Here is a 24,349-nt window from a genome sequence, read left to right on the forward strand (position 1 = left end):
CCAGAATCCGGTTAATTATGTAACAAATTTTCAGTTTTATTCCCTAGAATTCTGTTTTGGAATATTCGAAAAGGTCCACAAACCTTATCAAACTTAAAAGAATGCAGCGGCAGCTGATTGATAAAAGGATCTTTGACCTGGGAAGGCGATAAGTGAAGTAAAATAAACTATCCGAGTAAACAAACATAGGCAGTTGGAGGTTGAAACACACAATCAATTGTTCGGAAAAACTTGTGATCGACGAATGCGTTTAAATGATTCATTCGGAATGTTTCGTTTTCGTTTGGTAATTTCGAATCGATTCAGAAACGAATAGAATTGAGGTATTTAGTAAAATAATGGCATGGAGTAGGAAAACTGCTATATTTTTTCCTCCGTATTGCTTAAAATTTTCCTTTACATGTAAAGCTCCTAGTAGTTCATATATTATCCTGTCGATAATGCTACGTTCAGTGGTGGTCGGCTGTACACAAGAAGAAGTAGTTCATGGCTGATTGCGGAATTGCATTGCGGTGGGCTTTGTTAAGCCTTACAAACTGAAGTTGTTTACAGCTTCTGCGGGGACTGGGGAGCCGATGCGGGTCAACGTTCTAATGAAATGAACCCCTGAAAAACTCGTCCGGAAGGGCGAGTAAAGGGGTTGCCGTAATTTTAAGATTACCAAGTTTGGCGTTAAGTGACATTCGCGTGAACAGATATAATGGTACTGATATCGAGCAAATCTATTGACGTTGAAGATCAAGAAAATTTAATTTCATACACACAGGATATTATTATGTTTGCTTCAAAATAAATCGGTTGTACCAGTTGGTGATGGGTAAACAACATAATTTAACTTGGAATCACATTTGAGGTCGGGGAAAAATTATTAAATTCATTAAGAAGTAATTTGGCAGTAAATTTCTCAGCAGAATGTTATGTATAATATTTTTATATGATTGTACTCAATCCAATTATATAATTTGGATACATCATTTTTGAAATGTTCTGCGACTTTTCAAAGTTTCTGGGCAAATTTAAAAAAAGTTTCACAGTTTTGCAACTTTTCAATAAAGGATTTCAGCGTGCCTTGTATAGAAAAAAAAAAAAAAAAAAAAGGAAACTTTCTTTTAAATTTCTGTATAAATTTCATTTTGTTTCTTCTTTAAATTAAATAGACTTTAAATTTAACTTCTGCTAAAGGAAATCAAGACAAAACATTTTACAGAGAATCATGGTACCTACATCTCTCAAAAATATCTGACATACGGAAAAGTCTATAAAAATTGCACAAATTTAAAATAATTAAAAAAAATATAATGTTTAAGAGTTTTTAAATTGATGTTTTCGATTTGAAATGATTGTATGAGATGGAAAATTGGTCGCAATGTATACGAAGGGAAAATATATTTTGGAGGAATTCAGTTATTTTAATTATTAACTAGTCTCACTTACAACGACTTTCATAATTACTCTGGGTTGTTTCCAACACCCTCAGACACCCTTCTAGGATAATTGGGAAAGTATATTTTGTTTTTGTTTTTTTATCATAGTAAAAAACTGATTTCAAGAGAATATGTTTGAAATGGTATAAAACTATATTTATTGCCTCAGAATTTATTTTATAACCAGTTTTCAACTATTCCAAATACTAATTTTTATTGTTTATCCATAAAATTATACATTCCATTTAGAGAAATATCACATATGAACTATCATATGTGTTGAATATCTTCAATTTGGAGACATTTATAACCAATCTGTCACCAACTTTGTCAGGGAAAGCGAGAAATAAACATTTATATAAACAGAAACGATTGAGTTTTCCCGAGAAGTAAATATTTATGACTTCGAAAACGCATTTTAAAATGAGCAAGAACTGGTAGTTTGTTAAGAAGTAGAATGTGCAGCTGTCACTTTCGCTAAAGCATCCAATCATCATTTAATTTTTCACTAATATTTATGCTACCTTAAAAAGTGTACACAAGCCTTATGATTTGGTAGAATAGCTTTTAATTGACCCTCAGAAAGCACAAATTATCAAGAACTACCAAAATGTTTTAAAATTTAATCAAATTGTTGCTCTTTAAACCTGCCATATTCAGTTAACTATATTAACATATTCATTTCTATAGCTCTGCCTTACAAATTTCGAGTCTTCATTCTGGAGCTTTCAAGGTATTAAATCAAAATGTGCAAATTTGTTGAAAAATCATCCATGAATCATTCGAGATAGGCCGATTCCTTACGTTGACAAACACCATTTATTTTTGAAAAGAGTCAATGTCATCATCTTCAACTTCTTCAACATCAAAAATTTTACTTCATCGACATCATTTTCCATCTTTTCTTTCATATTTGACGTCAAGCATTGTTAAATTATTATTGATAACTGACTTTCAATATTGAAAGTTAATAAGTCTGAAGAGGACACCGCAAACTCTTCAAAAACATCAGTTGTTAATTTAATAAAAATGAATGAGCATTTTTTGTGAAACCGAATGCTACTATTTTCCAAGATTTAACATAATTTCCTATCTTATAACAAATTATAACACATGCTGAAAAAATACAATTTTTTTAACTTTCTCAGATACGAAATATAGAGTAAATATTGTAATTGTCAGAAAAATTCAGACTCGAGATTTTGACGAATCTCCACGTTTCAGAACTTCCTGAATCAAAAAGTACATTTTTGGAAAATGTCTGCATGTCTGTCTGTGAAAAATATAACTCAAAAACACTTTGACCAAGAAGAAATATAGTATACGATCTTTAACACTAAAACTGCAGATTTCTGTAAAATTTTGAATAAATTCTGCTGAGAGGATGTTCATTTATTCGTCTGTGCGAATATAAATTAAAACGATAATTATAAAACGAAGACAGTTAGATAGATAAAATTAGGTAAACAGACTTAACATCTATAGTATAAATACCTACAAAAATTTGTGCCAAATCCAACTATGCGTTGACTGTCTGCCGGTTTTTACTTTCAGAAATATACAATAATAATTCACAAATGCCATGATTTAAATATGTCAAATTTGGTATGGAATTTTGTAACGACAAGTGTAATTTTTTTGTCAAGTTTTAGTTTCAATTGCTTGAAAAAAAAAAAACCCGTCTCAAACCGAAATTCGATTTTTGGATACCATTAAATGCATGCCAGGGCAAGAATCACAATTTTGATTGAGTGAAAATGCTCAATTTAAGTTGAAGTTTAATATTTCGTAGTTATTGTACGCCAATGCTATGCAAGACGTTCTCTAAGATAACACCTTTTTTTTTTTCAAAATAGACGAGAAAGCTTTGGGAAGACCACCCTCTCTAGTTTATTACTATAAAAGAATGTTCGTAATTAAAGCATTGAACTGGAAAATGTCATTAGTAATGTTCTAGAATTCGTCGTGAGACCAAAAAGTCTATTAAGTCAGAGGAAAAAAGATATAAAAGAAATAATGCAAAATATAGGCTTAACAATCGTCAGATGGTTAATTGCTGTGTCTTCACAACAAAAACTGATATGCATACTTTCCAAAAAATTGTCTTATAAAAATGGTCTATTTATTATTTTAAGAGACAAAAATTACTTTTCTGATGATATCAGTTCCATTTCCTGTGATTTTTTCAATTAATTTTATTAATAGTTTTTATTCAATTCGATGCACTATCTGTAGAACATTTTTTTTAAATATTATGATGGAATTCAAAACTCATTCGTCAAAACATTCAATATCCTGCTTTAGTTAATTATTGGCTTTGTTGCAGCATTTGTTTGTAGTATTTTCTTTTTTGTAATATGTATACTTTTTAATTTGCAGTAAACTAATTCAATTGAATTCATTCTTCTCACTCGTATCAAATAGCAAAGTGAAGTATTTCCTACTAACCATTTAATAGCCTAAAAAGTGAATAATCATGGTAAGCAAAGTGGTCGCTAAAGGCAGCTAGTTAAATTATAAAAATACAAAAGAAGGAAAAGAAAAAAATTGCAAATTAATCTTGAGATAAAATATAAGAAATAAGATTTTTTGCTATACTATACGTGTATATTTTTAAGTGAGAGAGAAATGGCAAAATAATAAATTACTTGGATTTTATAAACAATCGATTACCATTAAATATATTAACTTTTCAGACATTTGCCAGATTCAAGTCAAAGAGTTGTGTCCGTTGATTTTCTTTCAGAAAACGTTTCCACCCACGATCTTGTTTCCGAAACTCCTCTGAAATTTTAATGAGCTGATCTACAAAAATTTTCCAATTATTTTACATTTATGTCACATTTTCGTGCAATAGTGTTGCATATCGTCTAGCTAAAAAATTTCAGTCTAATGAAAAACCCAATTTTTTATTCGAGGCCAAATTAATATGCTTGTACAGCTAAAATGGTGAAAGAATTGTGGCCAATTTCAGGTGCAATATTACAAAAGTGTCACTGTCAATACAGGCGATCACCCTCCCCTCCCCCCTTGAGGGATTTGGTCCCAAATTTAATACGGATTTAAAATTTAAATCCTAAATCTTTGTATCGCATTTTATTAATCTAATTCTTTACGTTTTGTAGCTATCGTGTTTACTTTAGCTATCGGTTATTTCAATAACCGAACAGATATATTTACTTTGAACGGATTTTGTTCAAAATCTGAAAGAAATCCGCAAATCTGGTACTAAAAGATAATATCAAGTTTCATCTGTCTTTATTAAAGCGTTCACAGATGCAATTCCAAAAATGCCTTGGCGCAGTTTAGCCAAGGTTGGCTCTTGCGCCACTAAAACTCACAACCAACCAACCAACCAACCAAAATTGCCTTGCAAAATGTGCAGTATACCCTAAAATCAAAATAATAGGGCACATTTTACTTCTCTCCCATTAACTCCAATTAAACTGTTACCTATTTTTCCTTCCATTTTATTTGTAACATATATTTCATTCTTCAGAAAATAATATACTTAAACCTTGGAATATTTAACACAAAATATTACTTAGAGGAGCTAGAAAGATATATATTTACAAAAATCCATTTTTTTTTTTTTCAATTTTAGCTTTATAATATTGATGATATTGAATCGATTACGGAATAATAAAATATATATCAGAAAGCTCACGTTTTAAATTTTAGAAATGTAATTAAAAATAATTCTTAGCAGTTTCTTATAGAAAAATTTTTTAACACTTCTGGCCGCATGCAAAAATGTCTTATGAAATTTTATATTACGATATTTGTTAGACCTATGCATTTATTATTTTTATCTATTTAGGAGTAGTGACATATTTTAAAGAGATTTTAATGAAGAATATTATGTATTTTTAAAATTTTCATTTACAAGGCATTTAATGTTTGTTTTTAATTTTTTTAATTGATTAAAATAGAAAAGTTCAATGGGATTATTTAGCCTTTATCCACATATTATGCTGATTCTGGAATGATTTTAATGATTAGTGAGTTTTTTTTTGTTTGAATACACCAATAAAGGCCCATTATGAGGCCTTTATTTTAATAATATGGTCACTTTAACGCATTTTAACATGATAATGATTGAATTTAGGTTAAAATATTTTTTATTTTATTAACTTTGTAAAAATATGTTTGTATTTATTCATCTATTGGCTATATTTATTATTAGGACTCTAGACAGCCCGGCATTCACTTTTATACACTATATTACATAAAGCAGTGTTTCGGCGTTTTTAAATGATTAGTAATTAAATAAATGTAATGAAACATATTGGGAGTCGACCGATTATACTTGATAAAATTATAATATTATCTAAACATCTTTTCATTCATTTGTATTTTTTACTAACTTATTTTATAAGCAATCAGAAAAATAAAGTTTTTTAATTTGCCTGACTGTGGTCCTGGGCAGTTGCTTAATCCACCTAGTTAGAAATCACCACTGTACAGAATACATATCAAACTTAATTCGTATTGATGCTAGTCATATCACATAAAACCAGCGGGACTGGTTTTATGTGATATGCATAACTTTTTTGCATATTAATTTTTTTTATCCATCCTCTACTCCACGCATTAATTCCGGACCTTTGGTAAGGTTGTGCACACCTTACATAGCATTCGTGATCGATCATTACAAAATAAAAAAAAATTGGTGTGAATCTAGCATTTTTACTGAATCAACCGTGGGAATATGTATTTTGTCGACCGATTAATATCAAAATTTGACATTGAACTATAGTTGTAGTCACAAGATTATATATAGAATTTCATTGATTTTAAGTTTTAACTAATTACTTAATTATTACGTTTACATGTATGCTAAGGCTGCAATAACCTGGTTGGTACGGTAGTGGATACGCATCCCTTGGGATGTGAGTTCGAACCTCGCCAGCCATAGACTCTCCGTATGTGTGGTGGCTGGCGCGTGTATAAATCTATCGTGGTCACAAAGTCCTCCATGTCGTGAGTAATACCACTGGGGGTACTGGATCAGGGGTGATCATTCTCTGATTCAGGTCTAAATTGCGATCTGTGGATGAGTGAATGAAATGCATGAATGAAGTCCGCCCCCTAAAAAAGGGTTGTGATGCGTGAGTAGCTAAGACGTACTCTTGGCCCTAGATGGCGCTACTGAAAAACAAGAGACGCTCTCTCGGCTTAAAATTGCTGACCTCATCAGCAGGTTTGTCTATGACAAGTGCCATTAGAAACAATACCAACATGTATACTAAAGTACAGAGGGAAAGACGGTCAACCCTTTAATATATTTGGTTCAAAATTCGATAAGAATCATTATTTTAGACGCTAAACATGTGTACCAAATTTTATCTACCTATCAGTTTACATTTTGTAGTTATTGAATTCCTTTGTATTCGAACATCCAAACAGATTTCCCGTGAATGGATTTCGTTCAAAATTTGATATAAATGTTGAAATTTGATCATAATGCCATATATAAAAATTCATCTGTCTGGCTCAAAGGCTTTTACAGTTATTGTGTTCACAGACAGAGAGACATAGTGCTAAAAATGTGTTTTTTACACTGGAGGTCTGAAATGTGGCGATTCGTCAAAATTTCGAGTTCGATTACTTTGACGATTGCAATACTTCCTCTATGCTTCGAATACAAGAAAGTAAAAATGAAATGCATGCCCAATGTGTTAAACTGAAAAAATTATAAAAGAGAATATTATAAAGGAATTTTTGGAAGATATTTTTAATATGCCTTTTGAAACACATAAGCAAAGAAAGAAAAAAAATGCGAAATGCTCAATATAGTAAAATTGTACTAACTGTATCTACAGGGATTAAAGCCTCAAAATGATGAAATTAAAAAATAAAACTCATTGCATGAATGAAAAACTAGAGAACGAAATATATACTCACCGTGAATGGGATGGTAAAGCACAACATACCGAACCCTTTCAATTGCGGCTAAAAGGGATGTGAACTTGTATACTGTACTACGTTGGAATAAAAGCCGTTTGTTTTCTTGGAATGAATAATGAGCCACGAAAAGAGAATAATCAAAAGAGTGTAATCAAGCTTCATCAGAAATAAACGGAAGATAAAGATTGCGAAAAAAGAACTTTGATTTAAAAGTACATCCACCTCCGCTAGCAAGAAGAAAAAGTGGTTTCTTAAAGATAAGGAGACTGCAGTTAAAAATTTATCTTTTGGCATTTGCTTATGTGTTCCGGTAGCATCCACGTCTGCAGACATTATTTCTTTTTAAAAGAATGAACAAAGAATTTTGAAATGAAAACGTAAAGAAAATTATTGTTTATCTACCCTTTTTAGAAATTCATAATGACCTTTTAGTCACGAATGCTTTCGAAAGAAGAATTTCGAGATTAAGTTAGTGTTTAAGGAGTTGGTAATGTAAAAGGATTGACTGAAGATTACTGACTACAGCTAAAGAGCAATTATTAAAACAATAGTATTTTCGCATATTGTCTTTTAGATTATATTTTGTATCTTTTTTTAATTACCATCTTGAAAAAAATATTTTTCTGTCAGAAATAAAAGGATTCTATCTTGAAAAGTTTGGATGACGTTGTTTGATCACAGCTATCGAATAAAAAAAATTATAACTCTTTATATTGAAAACAATAACTTTCCTTTAAAATTTGTCGTTTATTTTCGTTGCTACATTTCCGCCAACAAAATCTCACACAAAACCTTCCAAATTTTACCAATAATTTGCAAATCGTAAATCGTAATGATAATTCTTGTGTTTCAGAATGATTAAAATGAAAAATAAAACAAACATTTAAATTTAGCGACCATTGGGTTCCTTTTAATATAAAAAAAAGTACTTTTTTCACTATATGACATGTTAAATACCGTTTTTAGTGAAGAGAATCAAGAAAATATTTTAGTTATCTTTTTTATTAACATGGTAAAAGATTTCTTATCGATATATAATTTGGTATCTTTATCATATACCAAACTTCATTTATCTAGTTGTATTTTTAATTATTAAAATATATATTACATTTTTCATCACACACCAACACAACCAATAGCCACACCAACAGATTATCAACTAATTGGCGGAGTTGATTTAAAATTTTATATAAATCTATAATTCCGATGAAAAACGCTGCGCCAAATTTTATCAATTGTATTTCTCAATTATGTTTATATGAATTTAGACATATGTTATAACTTTCAACGAACAATTCTTGTATATATTTATATAAATTTATTTATTGTTTGTATCTCGGAAACGACTCTTACGATTTGGATTAAATTTTATATTTATATAAGGGTTTTGCTTTTTAAGTTTATCTATGTAAGTAAGTGCCTTTCCTGTAAAAATGCGATTTTACACACACATAAAAAAAAAGCATTTTTTTCATAACTAACTATTAGAGCCTTTTTCTATCTATTCTTATGCTGACAATGTCATAGAACATCATCTGGTACCCGATTTCGCCATGTTAGTATTGAGTGTAAGCTCAAAAAGCATAAGTAATGATAGATAAGCTAAAAAATGAATACTCTAACATAACAGATTGTTTCGAATAACATGCCAAACTATGTCCATTCATTTATTTTTCTTATTTAAACGACTAGTTCATATATAGGTATGATTGAAACATTTTTCATATGCAGTCAGTATGGATTCGTATCTAAATTATCCCCCCCCCAAAAAACCCCCCATAATTTTACCAAAAAAAAAAAAAAAACTACCGAGAGAAGCTTGGTATTCCAGATATTAGAGAGAAAAGCCCATCTTTGACGAACTTTGTCTAAAGTGTGATACAAATCTACATCTTTGGTATAAATAATATTGCAATACTTTTGTTGTGTTATATGCAAAGAAGTAAAAAAAAAAAAAAAAAAAAAAAAACTAACAGCTTAAATATAGATATTATGATGCGGACCATTCCTCAAACTAAATCTTAAAATGCCATTTATTTTTGATACATTCCAAACAATGTAAATTGAAAAACGTTTATAATTTTAATTATTCAATTCATTTAGTGGAATTCTTGCTTATAATTCTTAATTATTACAATAGATCTAAGCAAACAAATGAAAGTTTTTAAAAAACTTGTGAAAATGTACTTACACAGAAACGAACAGATGGCTTCCCCATTTCAACCATCTTGACAGGTTAAGCGTTTGAAATCGTATGCAGAAATGTTGAAGAACTTTTCGTACTTAACATTCTCATTGCTTTTGAGGACTGTATATGAATAATAATAATTGAATAATAAATTCTAAATTGCTGACCTTTCACCCAATCACGTTCATGATGGCTCAAAAGATCAAATAAGCAGATGAATATTAATTCAAAATAACAAGAATAAAATAAAAAAAAGCGAGAGTTTCAGATAGTTTTGAAAGAAAATATGCAAATATCATTTGCTGTTGCCATATCAAATGTCTAAATAATCATTTGCATTTCTTACAAAAGACGAAGAGAAGAAAAGAAAAGAAAGGAAAGTAACTGAAAACATCTGCTCCAAATGTTCGAAAAAAATTACTTATTATCTGGATATTTATATTGATGTCAGAAAAAAATCTGTGGAACAATGAATCTAAATAAAAATAATAATATAATATTTTTTAAGTGGATGAAATTAAATTCTAACCGTTTATTTATGAATTTAAATTTATCTTATCGCTTTAGATGAATTTAATTAATCGTTTGGCAAAAATAATATAAACAGGAAACATTGGTTCTTTTTCAAATCTTATGTTCAAACAAATGAATTTTATTATTTCCATCTTTATTTCTTATGTTTTGTCATTTGATTATCAACATAATTCTAAATACAAGTATAAATTTAAACAACCATTTTTATTCAATTAAACAATGAATGTTAAACGAATTCTTACTTGTACAACCATGAATGAGTTTATTTATAAGCTTTCGAAATTCTAAAAAAAAGTTTTTTTAAAGCAAATTTTAAGAATTAATTAAATAAAAATCTTCCTAAAGAAAATTACAAATTGCTGCTTTTTTTCCTTTTGATTTCCGAGGAAAAAGTTTTGAAATGATAACGGAATGACTGAATATTTTATCTTTGCAAATATTATTTATTTCCGCCTTTGGTAGTTTAATTGTTCTGTTGAATTATTTGTAGAGGAAAATTTAATTAAAATACATATAATTTGAATGTAATGTATTTCCAGTGAAATATTTGTAAACTTCAAATTATGGCGAATTTTTATCCTATAATGTTTTAAAAGTCTTATAAAAAGTTCTACTCAATACCCTTTTTAATACCTTATGTATGGATTTTTGATCATATTTAAAATTTAAGCTTTAATATAAAATTGGAAGTGATGAAAAGTTTGAGTAATCCAATAATGTGCTTGCTGTGTGTGCTTGCGCGCACAATTGAAACAGGTTATCAAAAAATATAATAGCAATTAGAATTACTGACAGTTGAAGCTTTGTTATTAATTTATAATATTTATTATTATTGTTATTTGTTAATAATTTCTTATTATCTCAGAGGATTTTTTATTGAATCCATAAACAAAATTAGAGCAAAATCAAACATCTATTTGCCAAGATTCAAAAACATTATTACCTTTTTGGTTTGTTTCTTTTGTGTTAATATTACACTTAAAATTTGCTGTTAATTATCTAACACCGTTAACGCGCATATAAAAGATGTATTTAATAGCACAGTAATGTATACACATAAAAACCCAATAACTAAAATAGTGAATGGTATCTCTGTAGAATATATTTAAAACACTCTTAAAATTTTATTAAAAAAAGGTTAAAAAAAAATGTGAAGAAATAAAACTGGTAACACCAAAATGCTTTTTTTTTTTTTTTAAATTTTCAAAGCATATAAGGCATGAATTAAGAAAAACCGAGAAAATGATTTGTGTAAAATAATAATCTCTGAAGTTATTGCAGAAAGTGACGAATTTCGATTAATTTTAATTAAAAATCTAATTAAAATTCTGAAAGATTCTTCCTTTTTGAATATTTACTTGCTAAGAAATAACAAAGGGTCGAATTTATTAGTACCAGGCTCAACATTTTGCCTTATAGAGCATTTTGAACGATTTTTTGCATTATGCATATGGCATCATGCAATTAGTGCCAAGATTAAAAGCATAATCATATTAAAATACTCGATTCATTATAGAATACTGCTCAATTAAATCAGAAAGATTCTCTCTATATGAGTATTTGTCTTCTAATAATTAAGTGTTAATTTTTTTTAGTACTAGGGACGACATTTTGCCCTGTAGAGTATTTTGAACGATGTTTGCATTATGCATATGGCATTGAATAGTATTATTTTAAAATTGACAAATTACAAAAAAAATTATCAGCAATTCCTCCTAAACTTAAAAAAAATTATTGTAATAACTTTAAAAAAAATTATTAAAATCTAGTTTTTAAAAGAAATTTGCTTATAATGCAAAAATTATTTTATGGTATTTTTCAAATGCGCGGTATTAATTAAAATTCGGAATCCATATTATGGTATATAGAGAAAAAAAGATAACGGACTTGCAGTTGTTACAATTCATTATCTTCATCAGCTATGTGATGAATCATGGATTAATAATAAAGTCCTCTGATGACAGTATTGGGACTTTTGGAAACTCTAACTCCATTTTATTCCATCCCGATTCCACATTTATTCCATGAGGCATAATTTGTACAAAAAACAATCTTAAAAAATGCGCCAGTCTACATCGAGACACCGTGGTAAAAGGGACCAAATTTTCCTTCAGGGATTTTACTATGAGATCTTGATAGGGATTTTTTTTGCCACGTGATGATATTAAGGATTTTTTACTCTACACTCGGAGAGTGAGAACATGTTGAGATTATCTATTTTATCTAGGGCGTGTAGAATTAATTATATAAAAAGTGGTAATTGGATCAGGAAATAAGAGAACATTTTAGAATGAAGTTAATAAGTTAAATTAAGATAAAATTTAAGAAATGAGTTAGGAGTTTCATTAGATTAAAAGATATCATTACATATCCATCTATCTGTCTCTTTATATATAATACCTTTGTGGAAACCATTCATAAAATACATTATGTTTGTGATAAAAAGGAATTAGAATATTTATATCAATATCGAAATTACTAAAATGCGGGTCATGAAAATATATTACTAGGAAAAGAAATATATTCGAATGCACCGACTTCCTTAATTCGGTAGCGTGTTTTCATTCAATGTGTTTCCATGTTCAAAGCAATCAAAGGCAAAATATTACTGTATTTGAACAAAACAAAAAAAAGGGAGAATTGCAGTAAAAGAAGAAAGCAATTCTTCCTAGAAATCTAACCCTTTAGTCGCTGGCATGATATTACACAATGTTGCAGTTTATAGAAGAAATCCTGTTTTCAGAAAGAACTTGAGTTACGTCAAAAGAATTAGAGCAGTTTTTTTTCCTGTCATCTTTCCAGGAAAGAATGTTTACATTTAGTTCTTCATTAAAGGACATTCGTAAGCTGTAATGATTTCAAAGCGAATAAGCTTATGGTGAAAAAAATTCATTATTTACCATTAAGTGCGAGCAATTTACATATCACACCTTATATTTTTGTCGTAAGATAAAAATTCTAATAAGAATAAGATATGAAAATATCGAAAATTCCTCAGAAAACTGATTATTATTTAAATATATATATGCATTGGATTCAAAGATGCATATTTTACATATCTTTCTAAAAATAACTTTATAATTTTTTTTTGTCAATGTTACATTAAGAAGTTTGCTCATGTTTAAACATTAAAGAATTTATTAAAGTAGAAAAAACTGATCTATCAAATCATATCCTTGCTTAATTTCTAGAACTGTCAGAAACTTTTTAAATTCGATTTTTTTTTCTCCATTCGTAGTTTAACCATTTTATCCTCTGTAACTTGCAAAGCGTCGACTCTCCGCCGTCATTACTCGACCATTACAAATCTTGTACCTCAGAGCTATTGTATGAGTCAATTGCAGTCTCATCCAGAGGACAAATTGAATTTTCTCGTATCTATTGCTGTTCAAGGATGCTAGGCTAAGACATTTACAGGCAAATGAGGTAAGTGTTTTCTAAATATCTTGAACTTTTAGTGTGTGTCATGCAATATAGGTACATTTGTAAATCTAATTTATGAATCCTGTGTTCGTTTTTTTTTTTTTTTTTTTTTTTAATATTTAAGAATTTAGTTACATTGCCTGTCAACCTTGTCGACTTTATTCTCTCTCCAAAAATTTATTTTCATGTTCCCAACCTCCTTCAACGTTCATAAATCATATCTAAATTACTCATGTTAGAGAATTCAAGGGTTCAAATTAAAATATCATCTATGTACTTTTGTTATTTCTTTGCTTATTTTTAAGTAATTCTATAAATCTATAGAATTACTTAATGTTTCTCTGTAAATTCAATTATCTTTAGAATTTATTTCTGTAAGTTGAATTTACGCCTTCATAACTTCTTTAGTAAATATTTTATCAATATGACTCTTTTATCTCATTTATTAGCAAGGTATTTGCAATCAATTAAAGTCAAACTCGATTCAATTACTTTATGAAGTGATTTTTAATAAATATTTGAACTAAAATGTTATAAGCAACCCTCATAAAATCTTTTCCTCGTTCTCGATCGTAGGGAAGAATTTTCAAGATGGATATCAACACAAACTCACAGTAGAAATAGTTATAAATAGCACTTCCAACTCCTTTGTAAATTTCAGACCAACCAATGTTCCCTCCTCACTGTGAGAGGAGAAGAGAAGGGGAAAAGAGGAAAAAAGGGGGGGGTGTAAGTACCATGCAGGTGGTATCTGGTCAAAAGAATTCCCAACTTCATTCAAGACCTTTCCTCACTCATGACCAAACTAAATCGAAATGATCCCAAAGTAATAGTCAACCGGAGATGGCGCTCTCCGGGCGCCGGCGCTCCGACCCTTTTTCCTTGTGTCTGGTCAAAAGAGGAAATCGCTCTCATTCAGCTGAATGGTGCAGGGGACTCTACCGCGCTGTTTACAGCTTTCTCTTTGTTTGTTTATTTTATTTTTGGGGGAGAGGGGCGATGACTTCTCTCTAACCTACGAGTGAAAGAAAATACTAGTCACATAGAATTTTCTTTCTTTCATATCCTTGCCTCTGAAACACCTCCCTTTTTTTTCTCTCTCTTCCATTCTAAATCTGTCTATGGACAACGATCGTGTTATACTAGTTGTTTAGATGAGTGCCAACGGATTCTTATACCCCAAACGCTTTTTCGCACGAATATAAAAAAAGAGAAGGGAGAGGGGAAAAAATTAACAGTAAAATATCTAATAGGGTGGAAATCAAGGTCAAAGAATGACGAACTCCGGGAATGCGCTCTTTGTTATTTTTATGATTATTATTATTATTAGTAGTAATAATTTAATTTTTTTCTCCTTCTTATAGACTGCGCATTTCTGCCTTAGCGCAATTTTAATATTTGTCGCTCTTACCTCATTTTATTTTTGATTCATTTATAGTTCTTATGTTATCCAATTTCTTTTTAAATCCATTAATCATTAATCGTCTTACTTTTCTCTCCTCGATCATGTGTATATGTGTATGTATGTATGTGTGTGTATGTATATATATATATATATATATATATATATATATATATATATATATATATATATATATATATGTATATATATTTATATATGTATGTATGTGTGTGTGTATGTATATGTATGTAAATAAAAGAGAGACGAAGTGGCGGAAAGAAGAAAAATACTAAAAATATTTAACACTTCTTCTGAGGCAAGAAACTTGTTTAAATATTTTTTATAAAAATAAATAAATTGATAAATTAATTTTTTAAAGTTGCTCTTAAAGAAAAATTCGCCCTTTTTTCACAACACATTTCTAACAATTTTTCTATTTATAAGTAAATAGGCAATTATAACTTTCTTAAATACCATTTAATTATAAATAACCCAGCCAGGCGTTAAAAATCTTTCCTTCAGTTGAGCCGGGAAATAATAATAATATTAGTAATAGGATGTAATTACCCCCCCCCCCCCGTCATTTTAAAATGTTATATGCATGAGTACGCAAGAAAGCTCTTTTTATTTATTTACAACTTAATTTACATATGGGTTTACAAATCAATTTTCTTCACTTTCTTTTTAAGTACGATCATTTTGCAAGATAAATGTATTTTTTATTCATATAAATATCCACATTTTATTAAAATTTATCTAAGTTTTCGAATAAGAATTTTTTTTTCCATGTTATCAAAATTAAGTTTTCTTATTACCAAAAGTTCTTAAAGTTTTTTCTTGTTAAGATTTATCATTATCATTCATTTTTTTATGATCTTCCGTATTTCTTTTTTTAAATCTCTTAAACTTGATTTTTTCTAATTTTTTTTTAGCCGTTAGATATAATAATACATTAGCACAATTATTTTTAAATATTTCTTGCATTTTTTTCCCCTCTTTCCTAATCAGTTTCAACAATTATGGGTTTATAATGCTATTGAATTCACCGCCGTATCAAAATTATTAAAACTAAAGGGGTAATGAGGGAAAAAGGGGAAAGCAAGATATAATTCAAGGTAACGGCAGTAATAGGATTTGGTAGTCAAGTATCTGTCTTTTTTAATTCCTCATGCGTGGCCTGGAAGCGTTTTCAGGCTCTTTTTCGCAGTTGTAAATTCCCCAAAGGGAAAGGATAATCTAGAAAAGATATATTTGATTGTAATCAATGAGTAAGATGAAATTTCTTTTCCGGACATTAGTGCATTTTTAATTACATAATAGTTGCACTAAGACGGTTCATAGACCTGTATTGCATGGCACACACTTGGTCGGATAAAAGGGGAATAACTGCCCCAGTAGCCTTTTCTGAATAGATTTTGCATCAATTATTTTACCAGCTTCTTCTTTTTTACTTCAAAAATCCATATATTTCCAAGCAATAACAATGGAAGCAATAACATGATTTACCTTTTATGATGTTAGACCCTCCACCTGATGCTGTTATCGATTTATTACCACTTAGAAGAACCAAATCCTCTACTTCTATATCTCCAGCAAGATCAAATACTATAAAAGATATTCAAACTGGTGATAAAAGTATCCCAATGAAAGAACTTTGTCAGAGACTCCGCGGTTTAATCAACTGTCGCCCATCAGATGGCATGCGCTCCCATTTGCCAGTATCAATTAAAATGGAAGCTAACCAAGTCCTAGACCTTCTGCAGGATATAATTTCTATAATCAATAAAAAGGGGAAAGGTATAGAAGTGGCAACCCAGGCTACAATTTCCCTAACGCATGTAAAGGAAAAGGAGAAATATAGAAAAGCTAAGGAAAAATTACCTCGGGATAAGCAGTTATCAACAAATGCCATGAAGAAGCCTTCCTATGCAGAGGTGGCTAAATTAAGAAATAGAAAAAAGAAACCAACAATGCTTCTCTATTCAAAAGAGGAAAACGACAAAACTATTGAATCAATTCTAAGAGGATAATTAAAGGAGGATGGGCCCAATTTCAAAATCAGGGCGGTGAGAAAACTTTAAAATAAAGCGCTGGCTATTGTATGTGACAAGGAGACAGGGATTTGATCAGTTGAAGAAGACAATCAAATCTAATGATTCTCTTAAAAAGAGAATCCAGGAAATGCCAGGAAAAAGATTACCAAGCCTAATTATATACGATCTGCCCAATGACACTACAAATAAAGATGACCAAACGGCTTTGAAAGCTTACACTTATTAACGGGGTTAAAAGCTTATGCAGGAGGATCTGCGAATCCGATTCAAAATGAGAGGTCGCATAGAAGGAACAAGCCATTGGGTTCTGGAATCTCCCGGTGAGGTTCTCCATACACTTAAACAACTTAAAAGATTTCTATAAACTGGTCCATGTACCAGATGAAGGAATTCTTTCATGTCAAGAGATGCTCGACTTGCCAGGCCTATAGCCACACAGCCTTTTCAAAACAATGCAAGTTCACTACGCCTTCTTGTGGTTGTTGTGGTTATAGACACCACAGCAGAAGCTGCAGAAGTGAGGAATCCAACTGCATTAACTGCTCCGAAAGCAACAGATTGAGAGGTACTAACTTCAACGTACAGCACAAAGCCATCGACAATCAATGCCCCTACTACCAAAAAGAGATAGCAGCTTATAAAAAATCAAGGGACTATTATTAGTATGGACCGTTATTAGTTTTAATTTTGAAAATTCTTCTTTCCCCTTTAACATCGCGACAGGACCCACTAAAAATACTCCAAATAAATTTAGCTAGTGCTAAAGCATCCACCAACCAGCTTCATTTGACAGCAAGCACGAATAAACCGGATATCATCCTAGTGCAAGAACAATACCACTCTAACAACGAAATCCCTGGAATTCCAAAATCATGGAAAACGTTTAGTTCCACTAACCAGAAAGCTGTAATTCTCATCCCGTCAGGCCAAATAAAACCTACTCTATTGGCAACAAAAGTCAACGTGGTAGCTGTAAAAATTCAAACATCCTCACAATATCCCATCACAATAATTTCTGCCTACTCCTCACCAGCACAAGATGGCACAACTATCCAAGAAATCCAAGAGATCATTACCAGCCTGCCGAAGGAAAAGATTATCATCGGCGCTGATCTCAATGGACACAACACCCTTTGGGGGTACAGAGGCAATGAAGTCTTGGATCTTATCTTAGCAAATAATTTATACATCTTAAAAAAATCTGATGCCCCACCAACTTTCCAAAGAAATAACAGCGTTGGCTGGCCCGATCTGACTTTATATAGACTCTTCCCAATCAATTATAGACTCGTCCCAATCAATTATAGACTCTTCCATTAACTGGGAGGTCCTGAATGATATTTCCTTAAGTGACCATAGATATATAGAAACAACAATAGCATCCACTATAGCTAACTAATTCTACAAAAGATACGACACGCCATGGGAATCATCCTAGATTTCTCAATATACTTGGTAAAGATATTTATTATCTAGAAAATAAAATAGCAACAGCAAGAAATTCTAGAGAGCTAAATGACGCTACAATAGTTCTTCAAAACTCTATTATTAATGCCTGCAACAAAACCTTCAAGATTAAAAAACAGCTTTTGTTAACGAAACCAAACTGGTGGACAGAAAAATTAGAAATTCATAAAAAGAAAGTCAGAGCACTAAGAAAGAGAGCACAGAGGGCACCTGAATTGAAAAGCAGTGGAGATACCAGATCTTCAAGAAAGAGAAAACAGAGTACAAAAAACATATTAAACAAACAAAGAATACGGGCTGGAGAAATTTCTGCAGTTCAGCCTCCAACCCATATGGAAAGCACTACAAAGCCGCTTTCCGGAAATCATTTTTTCCCATCACAAATCCCATACCTGATGAACAGTGACCCAAAAGGAAGTCTGAAAGAAGCAGCGCAAACCATCTTGGACCAGATTTTCCCATCTCCTGCTATTTCAACTAATTATAATTTAAACACTTCAAAGCAGCCACTTGACCCTCCGTTTTCCCTCCAAGATATTTCAATGATTATAGACAAACTTCCGTCAGGGAAAGCTCCCGGTATTGATGGAATTGACAACCTCCCTCTTAAAATTATACCCAAGCGCTTTCAAAATATCTTCCCAACTCTCTTTAATAAGTGCCTAGAATTAATTTGCTTCCCAGATTCCTTTATAATAGGAAATATTATTTTATTCCAAAAACAAGGAAAAGATCAGACTGGCATCTTCATATCGACCCATTTCTCTCCTGCCAACAATCGGGAAGATGCTAGAGAAATTGATGACTCAAAGGTTAACTTACCATCTTGAGACCACTAATAGCCTCAGCGAGCGTCAACATGGGTTTAGGGAAAGTAAATCAGTAGATGCAGTCATCCATGAGCTGATAAATAAAATTCAAGCTGCAAGAAGAGAAGGCAAGCATGTCTTAGTGCTCTGTATTGATATAAAAGGAGCCTTTGACAAATTGCAACACAAAGAAATTCTCAAGAGTCAGGATGAAAGTCCCTGTCCTTTAAACATCAATCGTCTCTTTCACAGTCTCCTCCAAAATAGGAAAGTGACCCTAATGACTCCAGAAGGTAGGGCCATGAAAGATCAGAAACAAGGCTGCCCTCAAGGATCATGCAGTGGTCCCGCTCTGTGGAATCTCGTAGCCAACGAAATTCTCAAACAGGTCTGGCCAGAAAATGTACATATACAAGCCTTTGCAGATGATTTTGTACTGGTTATCAAAGCGGACACAAAAAAAATTCCTGGAAAGAGAAACTGAACTTGCAATAGCCAAATTTAACTCCTGGTGCTCAAATAATCAACTTTCCATCTCCACGGAAAAAAACAGCTCATATTTTATTCAGCAAAATGGCGAGAGGCCCCAGAATCACATGGAATGGAGACATCATTAAGAGAAACAAATCTATTAAATATCTAGGAGTCCACGTTGATAACCAATTAAACTGGCTAGAGCACATAGAAAAACAAGGAGAAAAGGCCATTAAAATGTACCAAAACCTCAAAAGAATCCCTGGCAGCACATGGGGAATCCCTCAGAAACACAAAAGAGTTCTTTACAAGACAGTAGTTGAGAGAATGCGCGCCCATGGTTCATCAGCGTGGTGTCTAAACCCAACATACAGAATGAAGAGGAAACTCTCCACCATTCAGAGACCATTTCTTCTCTATATTTCAGGTGCTTACGGCACAACTCCAACAGCAGCGCTACAATCCATTCTAGGCATTCCACCCCTGCACCTGCAATTACAGTTTGAAGCCAGACTAATGACAATATATCGCCTAAGAATCCCTCTTCCGCATAATATAACAGAGATACAACCAGAAGGGCTTGAGAAGAAAGCAACTGGTTGATCTACTCACCTTTCACAGCATCTCAATCCCAACGAAATCTCATTGGAAGATGAAGGAATAAATTTATCTCAAATAAACAATATCAATATCTTCACAGATGGCTCAAAAACAGAACATGGAGTTGGAGCTGCGATTTGTGTTCTGATTCTTGGTCCTACCACTGGTCTGCCAAATTGAATGACAACAATACTGTTTTCCAAGCTGAACTCACCGCACTTCATGAAGCAGTAAAATATACATCTCAGTTTTCAAACGACAATACTTTTAAAATACATGTCGACAATAGAGCTAGTATCATGGCATCTTCAAATCCAAAGAGCACAAACCAAACAGCAAGAGAAATTTTTGGTGTCCTGCTTTCAAAACCAACAGTAAAAGTTTCGTGGGTTAAAGCACATGCGGACAATATAGGCAATGAAAAAGCAGATCAACTGGCAAAGGACGTAAAGCAAAATGGGCAATTTTATATGCAAACAAAGCTTTCTAAACCACATATAAAAGCCCTCCTCCGGAAAGACATGCTTGAGGAATGGCAAGGATATTGGAGCAATGGTGTCACAGACAGAAAAACCGCACTTCAGTATGCTACGGAATGCATCCTTACAATCTCTTGGCATATGAAAAAACCATCACCAAGCCATGAACAGGAATGGCTGAAAAGAGTCGCCAGCAATTTCCTCTCCAGGCAAAAAATCCACAGTATAATCAAATTTAGAAGTGAAAGTAGAGACCTATTCTTGCCTCTCAACATCAAGTCTCATACCAAAAAAGAAAAAGGGAAAAAACAAGCACCGCAGTCTCCTGTCAAACATTTCAATCAAACAGAGATTCTCTTCATTTCCATTTCTCAAATTATTTTCCATCTGATTTTTTTTAACTGCATCCTGATCTACTATATCATAAAAAATAAGTGAACACAGAATATATGTATATTTTTACACATTTTATCTCTCAGCATAATATTTCTAAGTTTATTATTACAAATTATATTTCTAAGTTGAAAAATTATGTAAACGGTTCTCATCTTAATATAATTTATTATATAATTGCAAATTCTGTAAATAGTTATTTTTGTTTCATTTTTCTACTGTAAATATTTTGTTAATTAAATAAAATTCCCGTAACATGCTCACCAAACCGTTCAGTGACCAGAATGGTCACGGATACGGGGGTATGAGACGGTGTTCTGTTCTGTTATTGCTTTCGCATGGATTCATTATTAAGAGCTAATTAACCAACCACTTATGATTCAGTTCATGATTAGATTGATCACTGATATTAATTGAAATCACGTAATTTATGGAAATTATATTGAAATGTTTACAAGCAGAAATTAATAACCCCTTTCGAATCTAGGGTAGTTTTGAAATGGTTTCACTTTTGACGTTTTGCTATTCTATAGATGTAACTGTCATTTAATTAGTCATTCTATTTTTTTAAATAGGTAATCAGTTATTTTTTCTTTTGCCTTCGAGCCTATTATGTTTTTCAGAGTCTGAGCGTGTCACCGGCATACGAATGACGAAATCATTTTGATAAAAATTGTAGTAAAAATTCATTGCCTTTTACGCTTTTGTGTGTGAAGTAGAGGAAACTGTTGTATCTTGTGACAGTTTTTTAAAAAAAATGTATTAGTTTAAAACTTCGATTAAGTTTTGAATGATTTAAACTCCATTAAAGTAAAACATTAAAGAAATGTACCATACTTTTGAAATTTATAATAACAACGTGTTTAAAAAAACCATAGTGCTCCTTCGATCTTAATAGTGCTTTTTCATACGTTTGCAAGTGTCACAAGTTATAGTATCATATGGTAAAATAGGAATGGACACAAAAATTAAAATAAATTCTTTTTTTAAAGAAAATTTATCTTACATCTCTATTAATAACTAAATATATAATAGTACTAATAAGCAGTAGTAATAGTTTTGACAGTTTGGCAACTTAAAGAATATATTTTTCTTTTCTGAATAAAATTATTCAAAAAGTTAAAGTGGAAAAATATTCCCGCTAATTTCTTAAGCTATATACAGAAAATGATGTTTGTTCGTATGTTCTTTTAAATAGAATCCATAGTGTTCAAAATTTGGCACACGTGATCTTCAAGACGAGTGGGAAATAACCATCAACTTTACAAAGTTGAAAAATTTATTTAAATATAAATTAATCGAAAGTTGATTTGTTTGTGGTGTTTTTCGGTTATAAGTTCCGAAAATATAGCATCTTAAAAATGACTTTTATATTATCTGAAAACTCTCTCTCTCTCTCTCTCTCTCTCTGTATATATATATATATATATATATATATATATATATATATATTAAAATCAAGTTAATAGGAAAATTCTTTTTTATTTGGTTTATTTGTTTTTCCTATTAACTTGATTTTAATACTTTTGTATCAATTCATCTGTGTTTTAGAAGTAGCTGCAATTGCGCTCTCTAAATACTACGAAGTTTCTTTCCTTTTCCTTTTTTGGTTTTAGTTTGAATAGGTAATAATTTTTAGTTGCGATTTCGAAACTGTTTTGTTTCGTTTTCATTTTAGTTTCGTTTTCAAACTATTTCTTACTTTAGATTGGTTACTTATATATATATATAATCTTTTAATCATACCAATTTTATTTTTGTACTTTTTTTTTGTCTAAATTTAATAAATTTTATAGTTTCATTTGATACACATATTATTTTTAATGCAATGATGAAACTCAAATTTATTCGTTATTCTATTTATTCAATCGCATGCCAGTGTTGAAAATAAAAACAAAACAATTGCGTTTTTTGAACATAAATTTCGAAATAGAATTTTCCTTTCATAGTATTTACATATTTGAAAGAACACTTTGTTATTGTCATGAAATTCGTAATTTCAAATATTAAGTGGAATTTTAAAATGATTTTTATGTTAATAGCGAAGAAAGCCAATATTCCATGCCAACAAACTATTTTCCAAATTCAATTCGATCAGATATATTAGCATCTCGTATTGGTAGCAACACTAAGGATATTTTGAGATAGACTTCATAATTTTGAACTTCAAACTTCCGTACAGCTTACCGAAACCGATACGATTTAAAATAACTGAAGAATTATTTCAGGCCGGATTTCTGAAACTTGAACAATGAAGAAACAAATGCGGCATTTGAACCCATATCAGACCACATTTATACGACAATATCGGACTTCGAATGTTTTGGTCCTAAAGTGTCAAGGCTTTATCATGAAGCCATTGCAAACCCAAGCAAATTTTCTATTTCCTCTCATGAAATCGTAAAATCAAATTAAATCTTCAAAGAAAACAAAACGATTAAAATGATTTGAAGAGCATATCGATTGTAATTTTTTTATGTAAGCTATTGATTCATACTTTAAATTAATAATTTGTTGGATAAATATCGTTTGCATGAAATATGAAACTTCTTTACTTTTCTTTCGTAAATTTATTGAATCTCCAAAATCGTTTTCATTTTACCTATAACCATTCAATTCAACTAAATAATTTGAAAATTTTTATATTATTAATTATTTAGCGAGTATCATTTTTTGGATACTTTATTTTATTTTCCACCGTTAAATTTTTATGAAAGAAGATGTTGGTAGTTGAATATCAGAGTTATTAAATTTTATATATCGCAGTTATACAGTGCATATTTTGTAAGATTGAATTTCTTATTCAGAAAGAATTATTGCAGTGGAATTTGATTGATTGAACGTTTTAGTTTCGACTTTAGATACTTAGAATTTTTTTTTCTTAATCTTTAATAATTTGTCATTAAAATAATATTTAAACATTTTCAGCGATTTGAGTTTATTTTAAATCAAAATTAAATTTGTATTTAGTTTTGTGTTGTTATTTAATTCATTAGATCAGTACCTTGCGCCTTCGATGTTTATAAGTAAATAATTTTATTAAGAATCTTAATTCACTAGAGAATTACAGCTATACAAAGTAATATATTAAAACCAGATAAAAAAAAGTTTTTCACATAAAAAGAAAAAATTAGAAAATGTTATTTTTAATTGGTATATTGTTTATTTGGGTATTTTATATACAGTGGCTCA

At 30.7% G+C, this 24,349-nt stretch overlaps 1 protein-coding gene across 3 annotated transcripts in view; it reads right to left on the reverse strand.

The window, feature by feature from the left end:
- LOC129976634 (fatty-acid amide hydrolase 2-B-like) overlaps window positions 1-24,349 on the reverse strand; it is a 72,459-nt gene that overhangs the window by 45,596 nt on the left and 2,514 nt on the right. The window contains exon 1 of one of the 3 annotated variants that reach the window (XM_056090301.1): window positions 9,526-9,692. The exons of 1 other annotated variant lie outside the window; for it this stretch is intronic. In XM_056090301.1, coding sequence (XP_055946276.1) covers window positions 9,526-9,561 — 36 coding nt within the window. In that variant the 5' untranslated portion in view covers window positions 9,562-9,692. Of the gene's footprint in view, window positions 1-7,331; window positions 7,492-9,525; window positions 9,693-24,349 lie in introns of those variants that run through there. One more of the 3 variants, XM_056090302.1, reaches the window with a different exon arrangement.

Source organism: Argiope bruennichi, chromosome 7, assembly GCF_947563725.1.
Source record: "Argiope bruennichi chromosome 7, qqArgBrue1.1, whole genome shotgun sequence".
Classification (NCBI taxonomy): domain Eukaryota; kingdom Metazoa; phylum Arthropoda; class Arachnida; order Araneae; family Araneidae; genus Argiope; species Argiope bruennichi.